Source organism: Acinonyx jubatus, chromosome X (assembly GCF_027475565.1).
Source record: "Acinonyx jubatus isolate Ajub_Pintada_27869175 chromosome X, VMU_Ajub_asm_v1.0, whole genome shotgun sequence".
In the NCBI taxonomy this organism is placed as follows: Eukaryota; Metazoa; Chordata; class Mammalia; order Carnivora; family Felidae; genus Acinonyx; species Acinonyx jubatus.
Window position 1 is genome coordinate 11,259,587 of NC_069389.1, and position 15,423 is coordinate 11,275,009.

General features: G+C 38.5%; 3 protein-coding genes across 4 annotated transcripts in view; 1 reads left to right on the top strand and 2 right to left on the bottom strand.

Annotated features, from left to right (window-relative positions):
- FANCB (FA complementation group B) overlaps positions 1-12,833 on the bottom strand; it is a 50,298-nt gene extending 37,465 nt beyond the window's left edge. Inside the window, exons 1-4 of the mRNA XM_027054703.2 lie at positions 12,681-12,833; positions 4,051-5,061; positions 2,187-2,339; positions 872-961 (exon numbers count right to left, since the gene is read on the bottom strand). Coding sequence (XP_026910504.2) covers positions 872-961; positions 2,187-2,339; positions 4,051-4,977 — 1,170 coding nt within the window. The 5' untranslated portion in view covers positions 4,978-5,061; positions 12,681-12,833. The remainder of the gene's footprint in view (positions 1-871; positions 962-2,186; positions 2,340-4,050; positions 5,062-12,680) is intronic.
- LOC113597710 (uncharacterized) lies at positions 12,526-13,256 on the bottom strand. The gene is made up of 2 exons (XM_027054527.1): positions 13,169-13,256; positions 12,526-13,004 (listed from the first exon to the last, which is right to left on the bottom strand). Exons 1-2 carry the CDS (start codon positions 13,254-13,256, stop codon positions 12,526-12,528), a joined length of 567 nt encoding a protein of 188 aa, XP_026910328.1.
- MOSPD2 (motile sperm domain containing 2) overlaps positions 13,104-15,423 on the top strand; it is a 53,130-nt gene continuing 50,810 nt past the window's right edge. For both annotated transcript variants that reach the window (XM_015071418.3, XM_015071419.3), the window contains exons 1-2: positions 13,104-13,263; positions 13,423-13,492. In XM_015071418.3, coding sequence (XP_014926904.1) covers positions 13,255-13,263; positions 13,423-13,492 — 79 coding nt within the window. In that variant the 5' untranslated portion in view covers positions 13,104-13,254. The remainder of the gene's footprint in view (positions 13,264-13,422; positions 13,493-15,423) is intronic.

A 15,423-nucleotide genomic window follows, 5' to 3' on the forward strand; every position in this document is an offset into this window, starting at 1 on the left:
AAGTATGTCCTTATTTTTTAGGCAACTCGTGCTAAAATACATAAGAGTGAAGTATTACAATATTTGCAAGCTTTAAATGGTTATGCAAAACTGTAGATACATACGTGCATATGTACACAAAAGCATAGATGAGGCAAACAGAATTGTTTTTAAAGTACCAATAGTTAACATCCACGTGAGGACTAGAGATAACTACAGTACTATTCTTTGAACTTTTCTGAGTATTTAAAAATTTTTATGAATGAAAAAAGGCAGGTTACAAAAGAACATGCATCATATCAAATTTCTATTTAAATTTACAAATATTCACTTAAAAAATCTACAAGAATATACATGGCAAAGTGTTAAAATTGGTTATATCTCAGTAGCCGAATCATAGGTGATTAGTTTCTTTTTAATATTTCTTTGAACGGTCTGAGTATTTTATAAGGAATACGCATTACCTTCATATATTTGGAAAAAAACAAAAACTCCCTTAGAGAGCTTTGTAGGGAAAATTTGAGGGTAAACTGTTCATGTTTGGTACATGTTATGATTCATCATATTTGCTTCTCTTTTAAAAGAGATACTATGGCATACTGATCCTTAAGACCAGAAAGAATGTGTTTTCAAAAGTGAGCTTCGAATGTTTTACAAGTCTTATTAAATTTAGTCTTACTACAAAAAGGTATCATTTTTAGATAATACATTTATAAGTAATGCCATAATAGTTTTTACACAGGTACTAAAAAGGTAAAGATCCTTTGAAATACCATTTTTTGCCAATCACTGAGTTGCTTATACATTGAGATCCTTTCTCTCAATGTTCTTTCCTTCATTTAGAATATCACTAACCCAAAAAAGTAAAAACAAAAAGCAAACAGACACCAACTTTCAATCTTCTTTCCAGAGGTGGAACCATCAAATGATTCCCTTCTTTGTCTTCAAATAAGTCATCTTCATTGCAATCCAATGTTTCACTCTAAGAAACAAAAAAAATACTCTAAAACTGAAATTTTGAAATAAATTGAAAATTCATAGGATTAACAGAACACAAAGTTTATCCAAAGGGCAGTTTTCCATGTTACACACTCTTACATGAGACAAAAAAAATATGTATTTCCCCATCATTTCTTGTAACTAGAAAAAAATGACTATTATTACTACCACCACTGACCTAACACTTGTATACTGCTTCAAAAAGTATCAGCTTACTAGATTTTTTATAAAATCCCACAACTAGAGAAAATAGGAATTGTCCTCATTTTATTAAGAAAAAAAAACAAGACTCGGATTTTTTTTTCCAGATATTTCATATAGGTCTGAAACTTCAGGGGTATTATTTCCCTTTTGCCCAAGATCTTAAGATATTATGAAGTGTTACTTCTTTTAATAGAGCAGTTTCATTTTTATTCCTTAATTAATCCAATGTTATCATGTTTATCAGTATAAAATGTGAATTTTCAGAAGCAACAATAAAGGCAACTTACAGTATTACTATCACGTGAGTGAACACCAGATATATTATATTTCAAATTTATATCAAAAGTATAGTCAATTTGGGGCACCTGAGTGGCTTAGTTGGTTAAGGGTTCAACTGCTTTTTTTTAATGTTTATTTATTTTTGAGAGAGAGAGAGAGAGAGAGAGAGAGAGAGAGAGCAAGAGAGCAAGTGCAGGAGGGGCAGAGAGAGAGGGAGACAGAATCCTAAGCAGGTTCCAGACTCCAAGCTGTCAGCACAGAGCCTGATGTGGGGCTTGAACCCACAAACTGCAAGATCATGACCTGACAGACACTCAACCAACTGAGCCACCCAGGTGACCCAAGGGTCTGACTCTTGATTTTGGCTCAGGTCATGATCTCATGGTTGTGGCATCTAGCCCTGCATCTGGTGCTACCCTGACAGTGTGGAGCCTGCTTGGGATTCTTTCTCTCCCTCTCTCTGCCCCTTCCCCACTTGCTCATGTGCATGCACGCTCTCTCTCACTCTCAAAATAAATAAATATTTTTAAAAAGTATAGTCATTCGTGTAACATTTATTGAAAGGAGATTCAATGTATAATTTTAAAAAGTCAATGTATTTTTAAAGTTCAAAGAGTTTACTGTATGAAATTACAAATATTTAAATGCTAGGTCAAAAGCTTTAAAGTGCTCCAATGTTCAAAAATCGTTCTTAAAGTAATATATAAAAAGTACACATAACTTACTGAATAGTTTATGTTGCCAAGATCTGTTACTGTAAATGAACTCAGGCAATCTGAATTCAAGGAGTCCTGAAAAAGTAACAGTACTTGTTCAGTTCCAGCTCCTATGAAGTCATCTATCAGTACTGAGCTAATTTTTTCCCACTTAGCAGCAACCTGAAAGAGAGTGGAATAGAGAAGGAATAGAGAAAGAAAAAAAATCAGATGTGAAATAAACTAAATCCTTTTGTTGCATGTAGGTGTAATGTGTCATCTTCAATCTTATAAACAAGTAATGAAAATGGTAGTGTCAACACTAAAAACTAAAGATATTGGGGGATCAGAAAACATAGGAAGTTAAACAACAATTTTATAAATACCAAGGTACTTAAATTTAATATTTTATCAATGTTTGTCCAGGGTCTGTCATGTTCCTGATTTCTACATTAAAATTTTATTATAATTTATAAATTTGAACACTTCTCATGACAATTTTGGAAATTGTAACATTTCTCATGAATAACTCTAGTGAAGATTCTTTCTCCAACATGTTCAACGATGACCCTCATTCTCATAAGCCTTAGCAGGTATGTATTTGTGATCTGACCAATTACACAAGGAATTCAATTGCATTAGGTAACTAGAAGGTAGTGGTAAACACTCAAAAGCTCTCAAAGCAGACTAACTTTTAAGAGTCAAGATGAACTTAATACCCTAAACCTTGGTGGAGAACATAGCCGCTATTAGGGACACAAAAGGGGATGGATCCTAATAGTGGGGCACCTAGAACCATCCCAGCCCACTGGAAAGTTGTGATCAGTTTATACCAAATCATGAGACCCAAAGTTTAAAACACAAGACAACTCCATAAAGGTCTCTAAAGCTTAAAGCTTCCAGAGCGGCCCCCCAGAAACTAATAGCATAGGGATCAGATACCCCTTATTCCTCAGGCAGAAAAGCTAAAACTCCCACTCAGAATCCTGGCATCAGTGCAGATACATCATCTAGATGACAGAGGGTGGCATGTATTAGAGTAAGACTATAAGACTTCAATCTATATAACCATGTATCAGTCTGCCCCACATAAGGCTAATTTCCAAAGCTGTGATTTTTCACTTATGTAGGGAGGAAGCTTATTTGTATACCCATATCCTCCCTTCCTCCCACCCTCACCATGAGTATCATGAAGTGCACTTAACTATATGAAGAGAGTAATAAGAATGTGCTCAACATGCAAATACCATAGAGCTATATACTCATGCTTGCACACACACATTTACAACCTACAGCTCTAGAATAGTGCTGCCAAAAGAAATATAGGAGTGGCAATGCAAGGCATATATACACTTTTAAGTTTTCCAGTAGCCGATAAAAGAAAATTCTCTCAGAGCGCCTTGGGTGGCTCAGTCGGCTAAGCATCTGACTCTTGATTTCTGCTCAGGTCATGATCTCATGGTCCGTGAGCTTGAGCCCCACATCAGGCTCTGTGCTGAGAGCATGGGAGCCTGCTTGGGATTCTCTTTCTCTGCCCCTCCCCCACTCACTCTCTCAAATAACTAAACTTAGAAAAATGCCCATCTAATTGTCACATTAATAAAAACTAGAAATAGTTATATTAAAAGACAAATATGCAATAATTGTAGCTATATATCTATATCCTTCCAAACAACTCAAAGGTTCTATGACTCAAAACAGCAAGGCAAAACCTTCATCAAGTAGCATTTGGAAAACTTTAAGAAATAAGAATGATGCACCATACATGATTTTAAGTGCAGTACTAATAATTGATTTGGATAATAAGATTTCAGGATAAGCTCTATGAAACATATAAATACTTAACAGATCCAAGACTACGCCAATTGAACGATTATGAAATTAAGTACTATACCTGAAAGTTCTTTTTCCAAACAGCACAAATGTCATTGGATTTAAAGGATACGATGAAAAGCTCTCCTCCACCTGAGTCCATAAGCTGAACTGCACAAGGATCTCCAAAGGGAAGCTGGCACACGCTTTTTGGCGTCCCATTTTGAAATGAAATCAGCTGATTCTTTCGAGTAAGGGCAATCAGAGACATTCTTAACTGGTTGTTGACATTCTCAGTTGCACAGACATGCACACAAGTTACCACACTGCTATAAGCAGGAGGGATAATGTATGCATCACTTATGACTTCTTCATTTTCAAGGGAGTATACACAAAATGTGGTCTTCCAAATTGCATAATCCGATTTTGAAAGCTTTTGGGTGCATCCTTCCTCAGATAAAAAACATGCCTTTGGTCCTAATAACACCATACCTAGATTTTCAATCTCCCCTGCCCACTGAACAGAGGAAAAATTAACAGACACAGTCATAACTTTGCCATTTAGAGAAGAGATAAGGTAGAATTTTTCTGCACGTTTCCATAAAACTAAAGGGCCATTAAGGACCCTTACACCATCCTTCAACTCATGGCTTAGTCTAAAACTCAAACGTTTTTCAAATTTATTGGTACTGTGAAGAAACAGAAGAACATATCTGAAAGTGTTCTTTTTATTGCACTGTATCATAACATAAGGAAGATTAATTCCAATTCTGAAATCTGACACACAGTTGCAACACACAATTTTTAAATGAGAGTTTTCTTCCTTTAGCATAAAGAATCCAGTGGACTTCTGAATAAAAGCTCTTGCTCCTCTGTCAAATACCATTCTCCTGACTTGTAATATGGGTATTTCTGCAGGCCCTTTACCTGCAACATCTCCTTTAGACAATCGAAAAATAAGGACTTCCCCATTATAACACAAGAGCCTTTCTTGTTCGTTAGATGACATTGTTTTCTAGTCATTCCACAATATCAAGTCTTCGTGTTGGTCCAATTTTCGAATGCAAATTGATTCCAGTTGATGCTTTTAAGCCTAAAAATGTAATGAGGAAAACTACCATCAAGTAGACAGTTGAAAAGAAAACATGTTAGAGAAATATCACATAGATAACTACAAATTTTATGAATATTTTTAAGCTTTTTATGCTATCTTAACAACATTATGCTTATCAAAAAGCCCCATCCCAAATATTATCTCTGTACGTTAAAAAAAACACAGTTTGCAAACGATGCAAATAACCACATCACAAAAGATAACTGAATGTGTTAACAGCATCTATTAGAATCTGTAGGTGGTCTATTGAAAGTGCCTGAAGACATTCTTTCTGGCTCAGGGAATTTCTTAAGGGTTCCACTTTTGTCTCTCTTTCAAACTTACCAACCTAATCTGGTTTCCCCATTTTCTTTTTTCCCCCATTTTCTACCCTGTGGACTCAAACTTGGGTTTTTCCTCTCAGCCTTAGCCTCTCTACAATGACAATTCAATGAGTCAATGATTCAAATTAGACTGGTACCACAGCCCAGGCACTTGGGGTCCTGCTTCCCTGAAACAGGAGCTCATACAGACTCTATAGTAAAAATGAAAAGCCCAGAAAGAAAAAGAGGAGACACCATACCACAGTTTTAAAAAAATTCACCATAAGAGTAATAGAAATAAATTTTAAATCTTACTTTGCAAAAACAGTGCAGCTTTGACCTTAAGGAAGTCACTATTCCTATTCCAAGTAGAAAAAACTAGAGGATTAGTAACATTATAATAAACATAAGAATTAAATAATAGCTATCAGTTATTCAGGTTTATATGCCAGATACAAAACGTAACTTCATTTAATGCCTACAACTATTCTCTTAAAGTATTCTTATCATCACATCTTTCAACTGAGAAACAAAGGTCAGAAAACTTTCCAAGGTTACAAAGTTAATTGGCAATGACACTAGATTCAGAAGAGGGGCTTCTGACTGCTGAGCCTACACTTTTAACTACCACACTGTCCTGGCATGCATCCCCCGTACTCTGAACACTGGTTATAAGTAAGGCAACCTGAGATAATTAGCAAAGTAGATTAAGAACAAAGGAACACACATGGTGTCACAAATGGCAAGATCTCATTCTTTTTTTATGGCTGAGTAATATTCCATTTATAGGTATCTATCTATCTATCTATCTATCTATATATATATATGTTTTATACACACACACACACACATCCCATATCCTCTTTATGCATTCATTTATTGATGGATACCTGGGACCTAGAGGATATTATATGAAGTAGAATAAGTCAGACAGAGAAAGATAAATGTTGTAGGATTCAACTTATACATGGAATCTAAAAAATAAAATGAACAAACAAAAACATGACTCTTTAAATACAGAGAACTGGTGGTTGCCAGAGGGGAGGTCATTGGGAAACGGGCAAAATAAGAGGAAGGGGAATGAGAGGTACTAACTTATAAATAAGTCACGGAAATGAAAAGTACAGTCTAGGGAATATAGTCAATAATACTGAAATAACATTGTATGATGACTACACTTATAATGGTGAGCACTGAATAATGTATAGAATTGTTGAATCAATACTCTGTACACCTAAAACATATAACATGTCAATAATAATAAAATAATAAAAATAAAGTTAGAAAAAGAAAACATGCCAAATCTAACTGCAGAAAAAATTACAACAACAAAGGAACACCCCCTACACAGAACACAACATGTAAGAGAAAGATGTTGATCTTTACTCAGTGGCTACATATGCAGACTCACTTCTTTAACAGCTACCAAATGCTCAGCATATGCTATGAATTGTACATCGCTGCAGAGCCTAGACAACCATGTGAATGGTGGGCCTGGCCAGCCTTTTACTAGATGCATGACTTTGGGCAAGTTACTTAATCCCTTGTGCCTGGTATCCACATATGATAGATAGGGTGTAGTAACAGTACTACCTCACAAGGTATTAAATTAACTAATATAACCCACTTAAAATAGAGCCTGGCACATGGAAAGTGCTCAATAAAGGTTAGCTGCTACCATTATCATTATCATCACTATCATGGCCAGCTCTGGTTTCTATAGTACCTAACCTTGGAAACATCAGAACAGTCGCATACTAACAGTTTTGGAATGCTGAAAGGTCCCTCTCCACTATAAATAACTCTAACTCATACTCTTTCTTTTCTACTTTCAGATCATTTACACCAGGAAATTCAACCATTTCAGATATAAAACTAGGTCATATGCAATTAAGCAATAATGTTCTCCTCTGTTGAATGAGAAACTCCAAAGGCTTAGGTCTTGTTCTTTTATTATAAAAATCTACCAAGAGTTCAAATAGAAAAAAAAGTATCACTGAACCATCTAAAAATTTAACTTAAGGCAGCATTTTATAGAAATAACTTTAATTTAGAGGCAATTCTATTAAAACAGACTAAATTAGTCAGCAACTACTTTCAAATTGGAGATGCCATAGCTTATTGTCGAATTTCCAAATACATCATTGGTTGTAGTTTTAAACAATGTTCATAAATTCTTTGAAATCCCTTCCATTAAGAAGTGGCACTTAATTCTCCTCTCCCTCAGTGAGGGCTGGTCATTATGACTCACTCTTAGCCACGAGAATATGGCAGAAGGGACAATTTGAGACTTCCAAGACTGGGTCAGAGAGCACTGTGGCTTCCTCGTTGACCTGCCCCTTGGATCACCTGCAATGAGGAAAGCCACCCGCCATATTATTAAGACACTCAGGCATCCTCATGGAGAGGTGCATACAGCAAGGGACTATGCTTCCTGCCAACAGTTAGCAAGGCCTCAGCCTTTGGCCAATGGCCATGTGAGTGAGCCTTCTTGGGATCAGATCTTGCAGCTCCTTGAGATGATTCAGACCCTTGGAGAGATTCTGAGCCAGAAGGATCAACCAAGCTATGCTGCTCCCAAATTCTTGATCCTCAGGAACTTTGAGATAATGTTTGCTGTTTTAAGCTAAGTTTGGGAATAATTTGTCATATAGTAACAGATAAATACATAGCTCCGTGGTAATTGTTTAAGTTGATGATACTGTTTTTGAGAATTTCATGAAACCTATTACTTGAAGTAACTGGAGATACTGTATCATAATACAAACTAGCAGAAGTCACTGGCTTACTGGTTTGTTGTTAGGCAACTAACGCAAAGATCTGGGACAGTAATATTACAAAGTAGTTTCAGCTGTCTCAGTAAAGAAGCTAAGTAGGTAAATCAAAGGTGTGGCTTTTACTTATGAAACTATCTTTTAGTTTAAAGAAATATTGTATTACAACAAAATATATGAGTAATAATTGATTTAAAATTTCCCACAGACATGTCAGGTCTCTTAGATTTCTAAAAAAAGTTTCCTTTTTTCAAGCATTAAATGATATATATATATATATTTTAGCATTAATACGACATAATCTGAGATAAAGATCTAAGAACTTGTCTTTTACTACCTACTTACATGAAAGGTTTTTCACTTTTCTTAATCGTACTAAAAATAACCAAAAGTAACTTCTACACAGAAAAGGAATTTGGAAGACATGAGTGAGACCCTTAACACAGAGATAAGTAATAACATAACAGAGAAAAAGGGCTCAATAAAGGAAATTAGAAACACGCTTGATAGAATGAACAGTAGGCTGGAAGAAGCAGAGGAACGAATTAGTAATCTAGAAGGAAGTAATGGGAAGCAATCAAGCTGAACAAAAGAAAGAAAAAAGAATTATGCCAAATGAGAATAGAGACTTCAGGAACTCAGTGACTCCATCAAACGTACTACATTTGTTATTTTAGTATTAAGTATCACAACTAATGTTTAATCAACACAGTGCTCTGGTTCACCAATATCCAAGTGTGACAGAAGGAGAATCTGACTACTAAATAGTCAGCAGACTCTCCCCCTTTCCTAACTTTAGAGTATGTATTGTTGCACCTTAATAAAGTTATGACTTAAGAAAATCAGACCCCTTACATTCTGTTCTTTTAATGTTATCACCAAGTTCCTTAACCTAGAAACCACTATCTTCCAACTCTGTTCCAATTGCCACTATGGTAGTTCAGGCTTTCATCTCTCACTGAGGCTGAGGTAAAATCTTCTTAAATTGGTCTTCCTTACTCTAGTCTCTCTTCCCCTCCAATGTATTAATTTATTTATGCTACTTCAGTTATTGTCCAAAAACACAAACTTGATCTGGTAACTGTCCCCTAACTCAAAAACCTTGCATGTACCTTCTCCCCCTTTCTCAATAGATCTATGATCCTTAAGTTACTACCTAGAAAGATAGAGGCTAAACATTGTGTATTGAACATATGAATGATGTTGAGATAAAGGTTGCAAACCATTGCTATAAAGTTTATCATGGCATTCAAAGCCCAGTTATAATCCTAATCCAACAGGCTTTTAGCATGAGCTCTTGGCAAAAAGAAAACTTATTCTCATGGATTCGGATTCAAATAGATTTAAATGACTGTAACATGAAATGTCTCTATTTTTAAATACTACTGCAAAAGCACGCACACTTTAAATAAGTTATTTAAAATGGATCACCTTAAGAGTTAAAAATTAGAAGTTATTAATATATTTACTTATGAAGATAAATTTTTTTCTCAAACTTTCTATCATCTTCAAGACTTATTGAATTCGCATACCTATGTACATCTATTTTAATTTATACCAATGCAACATCTGTTTAAAAGTTCTTAGCATATGTTCATAAAACAAACCTTTAAGTCTATGGAATAAATGGTAATTTATTTTTTTACAAAGAAATAATCTGGAACCAGGGGCGCCTGGGTGGCTCAGTCGGTTAAGTGTCCAACTTAATCTCGGCTCAGGTCATGATCTCAGTTTGTGAGTTTGAGCCCTGTATCAGGCTCTGTGCTGACAGTGTGGGTCCTGCCTGGGATTCTGTCTCTCCTTCTCTCTGCCCCTACCTGACTTATGTTCTCTCTCTCTCAAAATAAATAAACTTTAAAAAAAATTTTTTAAAGAAATAATCTGGAAACAACTGAAAATAAGATTCAACTTAGAAGTTCTAAAACCAATATGAACAAGCTCTGATTAATCAAACCCTGATTATCAGGGCACCAGGCTTACTATTCCAGTCTCTAGGTCATCTGAATTTTTACTTACTTACCCTTACAATAATGGCTTACACTGTGGTGTCTTACACCCTTACAAGAGAAAAAAAAAACAGGTTAAAACCAGTTAAGTTTTATCTCCCACTGTAGCTAATGGGAGCAGTGGGGGGGCAGATTATTTATAAAATACTACACAATTAATTTGAGCGTTTCCTGTTCTGTATTACCATATATCAAAGTTGACTATGTATATTTTGTACATAAAATGAAAACAGATGAGTATACTAGGGAAATAATACACACTAACAGAAATATAGTAGATTGGCAATAAATTATCGCCCTCATCCACTCTTCCCTCCCAGCCTCCTATCAAATAAACAATGTTATTTTTAAATGCTAATAAATTCTTCTGGGTGTCATAAATTTCAGAACTCTTTAAATAAACTACCTGTCTGGTTGAGGAAGATCCTAAAAGAGCATATTATCTGCAGATAAAATCTAAAAATGTCTCTGAGAAACTGTATCAAGTATGACCAACAGAAAGTATCTTTGAAAAAAAAAAGGTAGAATTAAGACACCCCACTAAAAATTTCACCTAATATTAAACATAATTTTATAAGCATAATACCGATAGATGTACTTTTCCCAACGTATAGAACATTTACCCAAGTAAATCAACTTGGCTACAGAATAGGTCTGCTGTTAGTACGTTTTCCTACCTCTCTAACTAGAAATCATTTGTTGGAGCCTACCCAGAACCAAGCTCCATTTTCCCTTTTCCAAAACACGTTAGTGCATCTGAAATGTAGGTGAAAGTGGGGGAATGGTGATCCACTAAGAGGATTAGGAAAGACTAAGTTAAAGGTTTTCTATGTCATTACTTCTAACTTTCTCTAAGCAATGATAATCCACTCAAAGGTTTCAAAAACAGAAATCACGGAACTACACTTCTGAATTATAAAGATCTTGGTGACAGTGCTGACGATGGTGAAAGGTAAGAATGGAGGCAAAGCCATCAGTTTAGTTAGGAGATAATTATGAGTTCTTAAAGGGAGAGATGACTTTGGAAGGCAATTTGTCAGTCACCTGAAATACATACATCCATCAATTTCATTTGTAGACATGAACCCAGAGAAATAATCCTACATAATAATGCACAAAGACATTGCTCTAGAATGTTCACTGTGCTGTTACTTGTATTAAGAAAAAAAAGTAAAAACTTCCATGACCATCAATAGGGTAATGAATACATACAGATGGAATATCATACTATAGTTAACAGGAATGAATCAGATCTACATATACCGCCCTGGCTAGATTTCAAAAACTAAATGAAAAAAATTAAGCTACAGAAAAATGTATATATACTTGAGTACATTATTTATCTAAATCAAAACACATAAAACATTATTGGGTTTTTTTTTTTTGTTTACTTACAATTGCTACACTCCTGGAGTGCTTCTCTGTGCCAAGTGCTACTCTAAGCAGTTTGGACTTATTCCTCGCTACATCCTTATACTACAGGCAATATAATCCCCTTCTACAGATGGGGAAGCGGAGGCATGGAATTTAAGGACCTTCTCAAAGACCTCCAAATAGGAAGTAACAGAGCCAGGATTCAAACCCAGGCAGCCTGGTCCAAAATGTAAAAAGCAAAGATTCTGTAAAGATTCATGCCAAATTCCAACGACTGTTTATTCTGGAGGAGATAGGTATCAGGGTAGGGGAGTGGAGCCAGAGGGGGGCTGTAGCTAGAGCTGAAATGTTATTTTTAAACAATGTATTCAACTATTTTTTAAACAAGGTGTCCATTTTTCCCCAAACACATTTTTAACACACTAAAAAAAAAAAAAAAAAAAAAAAAAAGGCTGGAGATCGTGGTTGACTATAGATGGTGGAAATATGGGGGCATTTCTTTGTAGTTTTCAGGATCTTTCAGTTTTTTAAAAAAGGCAGCGTTATCGAACACAAAACGATTTCTTTTCCATTTTTTTGGCCGACAACCATAAAATTGTTCCAGGGCCCTATAAACCTAAATCTTTCTCAAGTTTGGCCCTTAAGGTCATTTTGCCCTGGGTAACTGTCGTAAGGGCTGCCCTATGCATTGCAGGCTATTTAGCAATACCCACTAGATGGCCAGTAGCTGGTCCCTGCCCCATTATGACAACCAAAACTGTCTCTAGACACTGCCAAATGTCTCCTAGGAGATAAAACTGCCCCCGGTTGAGAACTAGCTTAATAAACTGTAAGGTGCTTTACATCTTTTAACTGTCTATAACTGCTCTAGTTTAAAGGTTTCAAAAACATAATCCGTGATAAATTTCTCACACTCCAAGTGGGAAAGATGCGGCGGGGTGAAGAAAGTTTCAAGCGAAAAAATCCAATACGGCAAGCACTTAAAATCTAGTCATCATTCCACAGAATGACGGCCATAGGCCCCAGCAAGCTCGTTTCCATCCCCTTATTCCGCAAAGAGGGCACAAGGGGGGGCCAACCCAGCTCTGCCGCCCGGCCCCGCGAAGGCCAGGGGAAGGTGTGGGACGACGCGCCTGCCATACCTGAGCCCGCGCGTCCAGAGTCCGGCAGGCGCCACGTTCCCGACGCCCCAGGCGGGCGCAGCGTCCCTCGGCTCCAAACCTCCCGCCCGCGCGCTGCATCCTGGGAGGTCGGGGCCGGAGGCTGAGTCGAGAGCAGAGGAGGCGGGGCGCGCGGAGCCTGCGGAGCCTGCCCGGAGACGGTTGCCAAGGGAGGCTGAGGGGGCGGGGCCTCCAGGGAAGGTTGTGAAAGAGAGGGGCAGGCGGAGCTTGCTCGGGCGGAGCTCGGCGCTGTAAGCTCCCGTGATCCGGCGGTAGGCGGAGGCGGGTCCGCAGTGCAGGGGCTGTCTGAGGGAGCGGAGCCCGCACCAGAAGCTAATGGAAAGCCAGGCTAAGCGCCTGGTCCCGCCTCCAGACCCAAGCGGCCGCATCAGATTGGGCAGCGCGGCGACGCTTCCGCCCGCCTCCCGGTGTCACGCGACGGTCTCCACCTCCCGCCCTTCCCTCTCTACCTCCCGGCCCTCCCGGCCAGTGATGAGATATTCGGACAGGTGGGGAAGTGGCCACGGCAATCGAAATCACGTCCACGAGCGCGACCATGGCCGAGGTGAGGAGCCGACCGCACTGCTGCCCTCCCCCCCTCCCCTAGATCCGGAAGCTTCCTCTGAAGTCCGGGGGCCGTGCCCCCAAGTGCAGGTGGGCTGGGCTGAAGGGAAGCGGGATGGTGTGCGTGGTGTCTAAGCGTCCCTTCGTGTCTCCCTTTCAGTGTCACACCCAGAATAAAGCCAAGCTCGTCTCTGAGACCCGACGGAGATTCGAAGCTGATTATGTGACAGGTGGGTACCGCGTTCTCGGTGTTGAGGCAGGTAGGCAATGAGCGTCCCCAACTTTCCGAAGGTGTTGCGGGCGTCTCTGTGGGAGGCTTTAGGGACCCTTTCGACCCTCACAGGGATGAGGCCCTGCACGTTTCCAAGGTTTTCTTCTAACATCCCATGCACGGTGGCTCCAATGGGGCAGGTGATACGCCCATTGCTTCCTGAAGGGTTAATGTAAGTTGGAAATTGGTGAGTTTCTAGCATCTCAAGTTTATGGAACTTGGAGGACACTTGCAAGGCCCACGGCACGGGTGACACCGTACAGTGCACAGTTTCTGTGCTGACCTTTCACCAGCAACAATAGAGAAAAAAACGTGGAAACTGCCGTAATTCTATTCACGTGTACTTAATTGGGGATACAAATTCCTTGGATACTTGGCCTAATTCCACTTCATACTACCCAGTATGCTGCCCACGGAGCAGCCCTCCAGTACTGGAACAAGTTCTCTGTCATCCCGCACTGTACCTAGCAAAGTACCTGTGAGTCCAGAATTGATTCATTGGTTGAATACTATGTGTTCATGTGGTTGAACAGATGTCCCAGATACTTGAAACTGATGGCTTAATCCTTGTACAGTCATTTTTAAAAACTTCCAGGATAATGTGTTATAAACGTGGAATAAATATTTGAATCCTGACTCTGCCACTTAATAGCTTAGTTGTCTTTTCTAAGCCCCGGTTTCCATATCTGTGAAACGTGAATAATTACGTTAGGAGGATTAACTGAAAAAGCATATATCAAACTGTCTACCATGAGGTTAACCTATTGCAAGCTCTCAACAACTGTTTTGTCTGCATAATCACTTTGACTGCTGTGGAAGGGGTTAAGCTTCTGCATCTTGAGGGCTCAGCAGAGGTTCTCTGCAACTTTAGACTGCCCTAGATTAAATGTCAGTTGATGACCTAGAATAAATAAGGAAATGTGTTCCAAATAACCTGGTCAGTAAATCTTTTTTCATCCTCCCTGTCAATTTTCTTCACATCCCAAACTTTGCACTAGAGTTGCAAAAGCACTTGATTCACTTTTAGCCCAGAGATCTCATGTCTAATAACATAGCTGGTTCCAGTAAAGAGATAATTCTAAAATTGCTTTCTGTAGAGATGTAATTCTTACAGTCACATGGTTTATAGTATTTTAAGAAGTAATCCAGAACTTGACCTAATGTGCTCGTGGCTCCCCAATAGCCATGTACTCACCCAAAGGAGGAAGCAGGATATGTGTGTGTGTGTGTGTGTGTGTGTGTGTGTGTGTGTGTGTGTGTGTGTGTATGTAGTCAGAAAAATGTAGCAATAGACAAGATCTCAAAAGTCATCTTGGTCCAACCTTCTCATTTTTAAAATGAAGAAAGATCTAGAGGGATTAAGTGATTTGCTCCAAATCCTTGGTGTTAGTGGCTAGGCCTGGGCTTGTGCTCAAGTTTTCTCAATTTCACTACAGTGAAAATCTTTGGCAACACCAGCATGTCAAATTGGATCGTGTCACTCCCCAACTTGAAACCCTTCAGTACCTTCCCACTGTGTCTAGAATAAAAATCTCGGTTCTTTATGGTGGCCTGCACAGCAAGGCCCTGCATGCTGTAGCTGCTGCCCCCCCCCATCCTAATCCGTAACTACTCTCTTCGCTTAGTACAGATTTCACCACTGCCCACAGTCAGAAACATATCACATCTTGCAATCTACTACGCATGAACACATAACCAAAGCAAAAGTTCATTCAAGAATACTTATTCTGAAAACCTACGACTTCCTGGTGCAGTGACCCACAAAATTGACATCACAACCTATGCGACCCACAGTTTGAAAAACACGACCAGCCACACTGCGTCTCTTATGTTCTTCAAACAGACTGAATCTGTGTTTATCTCGGGAGCTCTCCACTTCTCTTTGTTTGG

Coding starts and splice junctions, on each gene's coding strand:
- LOC113597710 (XM_027054527.1), bottom strand. CDS start 13,256: ATGGTCGCGCTCGTGGACGTGATTTCGATTGCCGTGGCCACTTCCCCA. Junction 13,005..13,168: donor CTGGCCGGGAGGGCCGGGAG/GTAGAGAGGGAA, acceptor CCGCTCCCTCAG/ACAGCCCCTGCACTGCGGAC.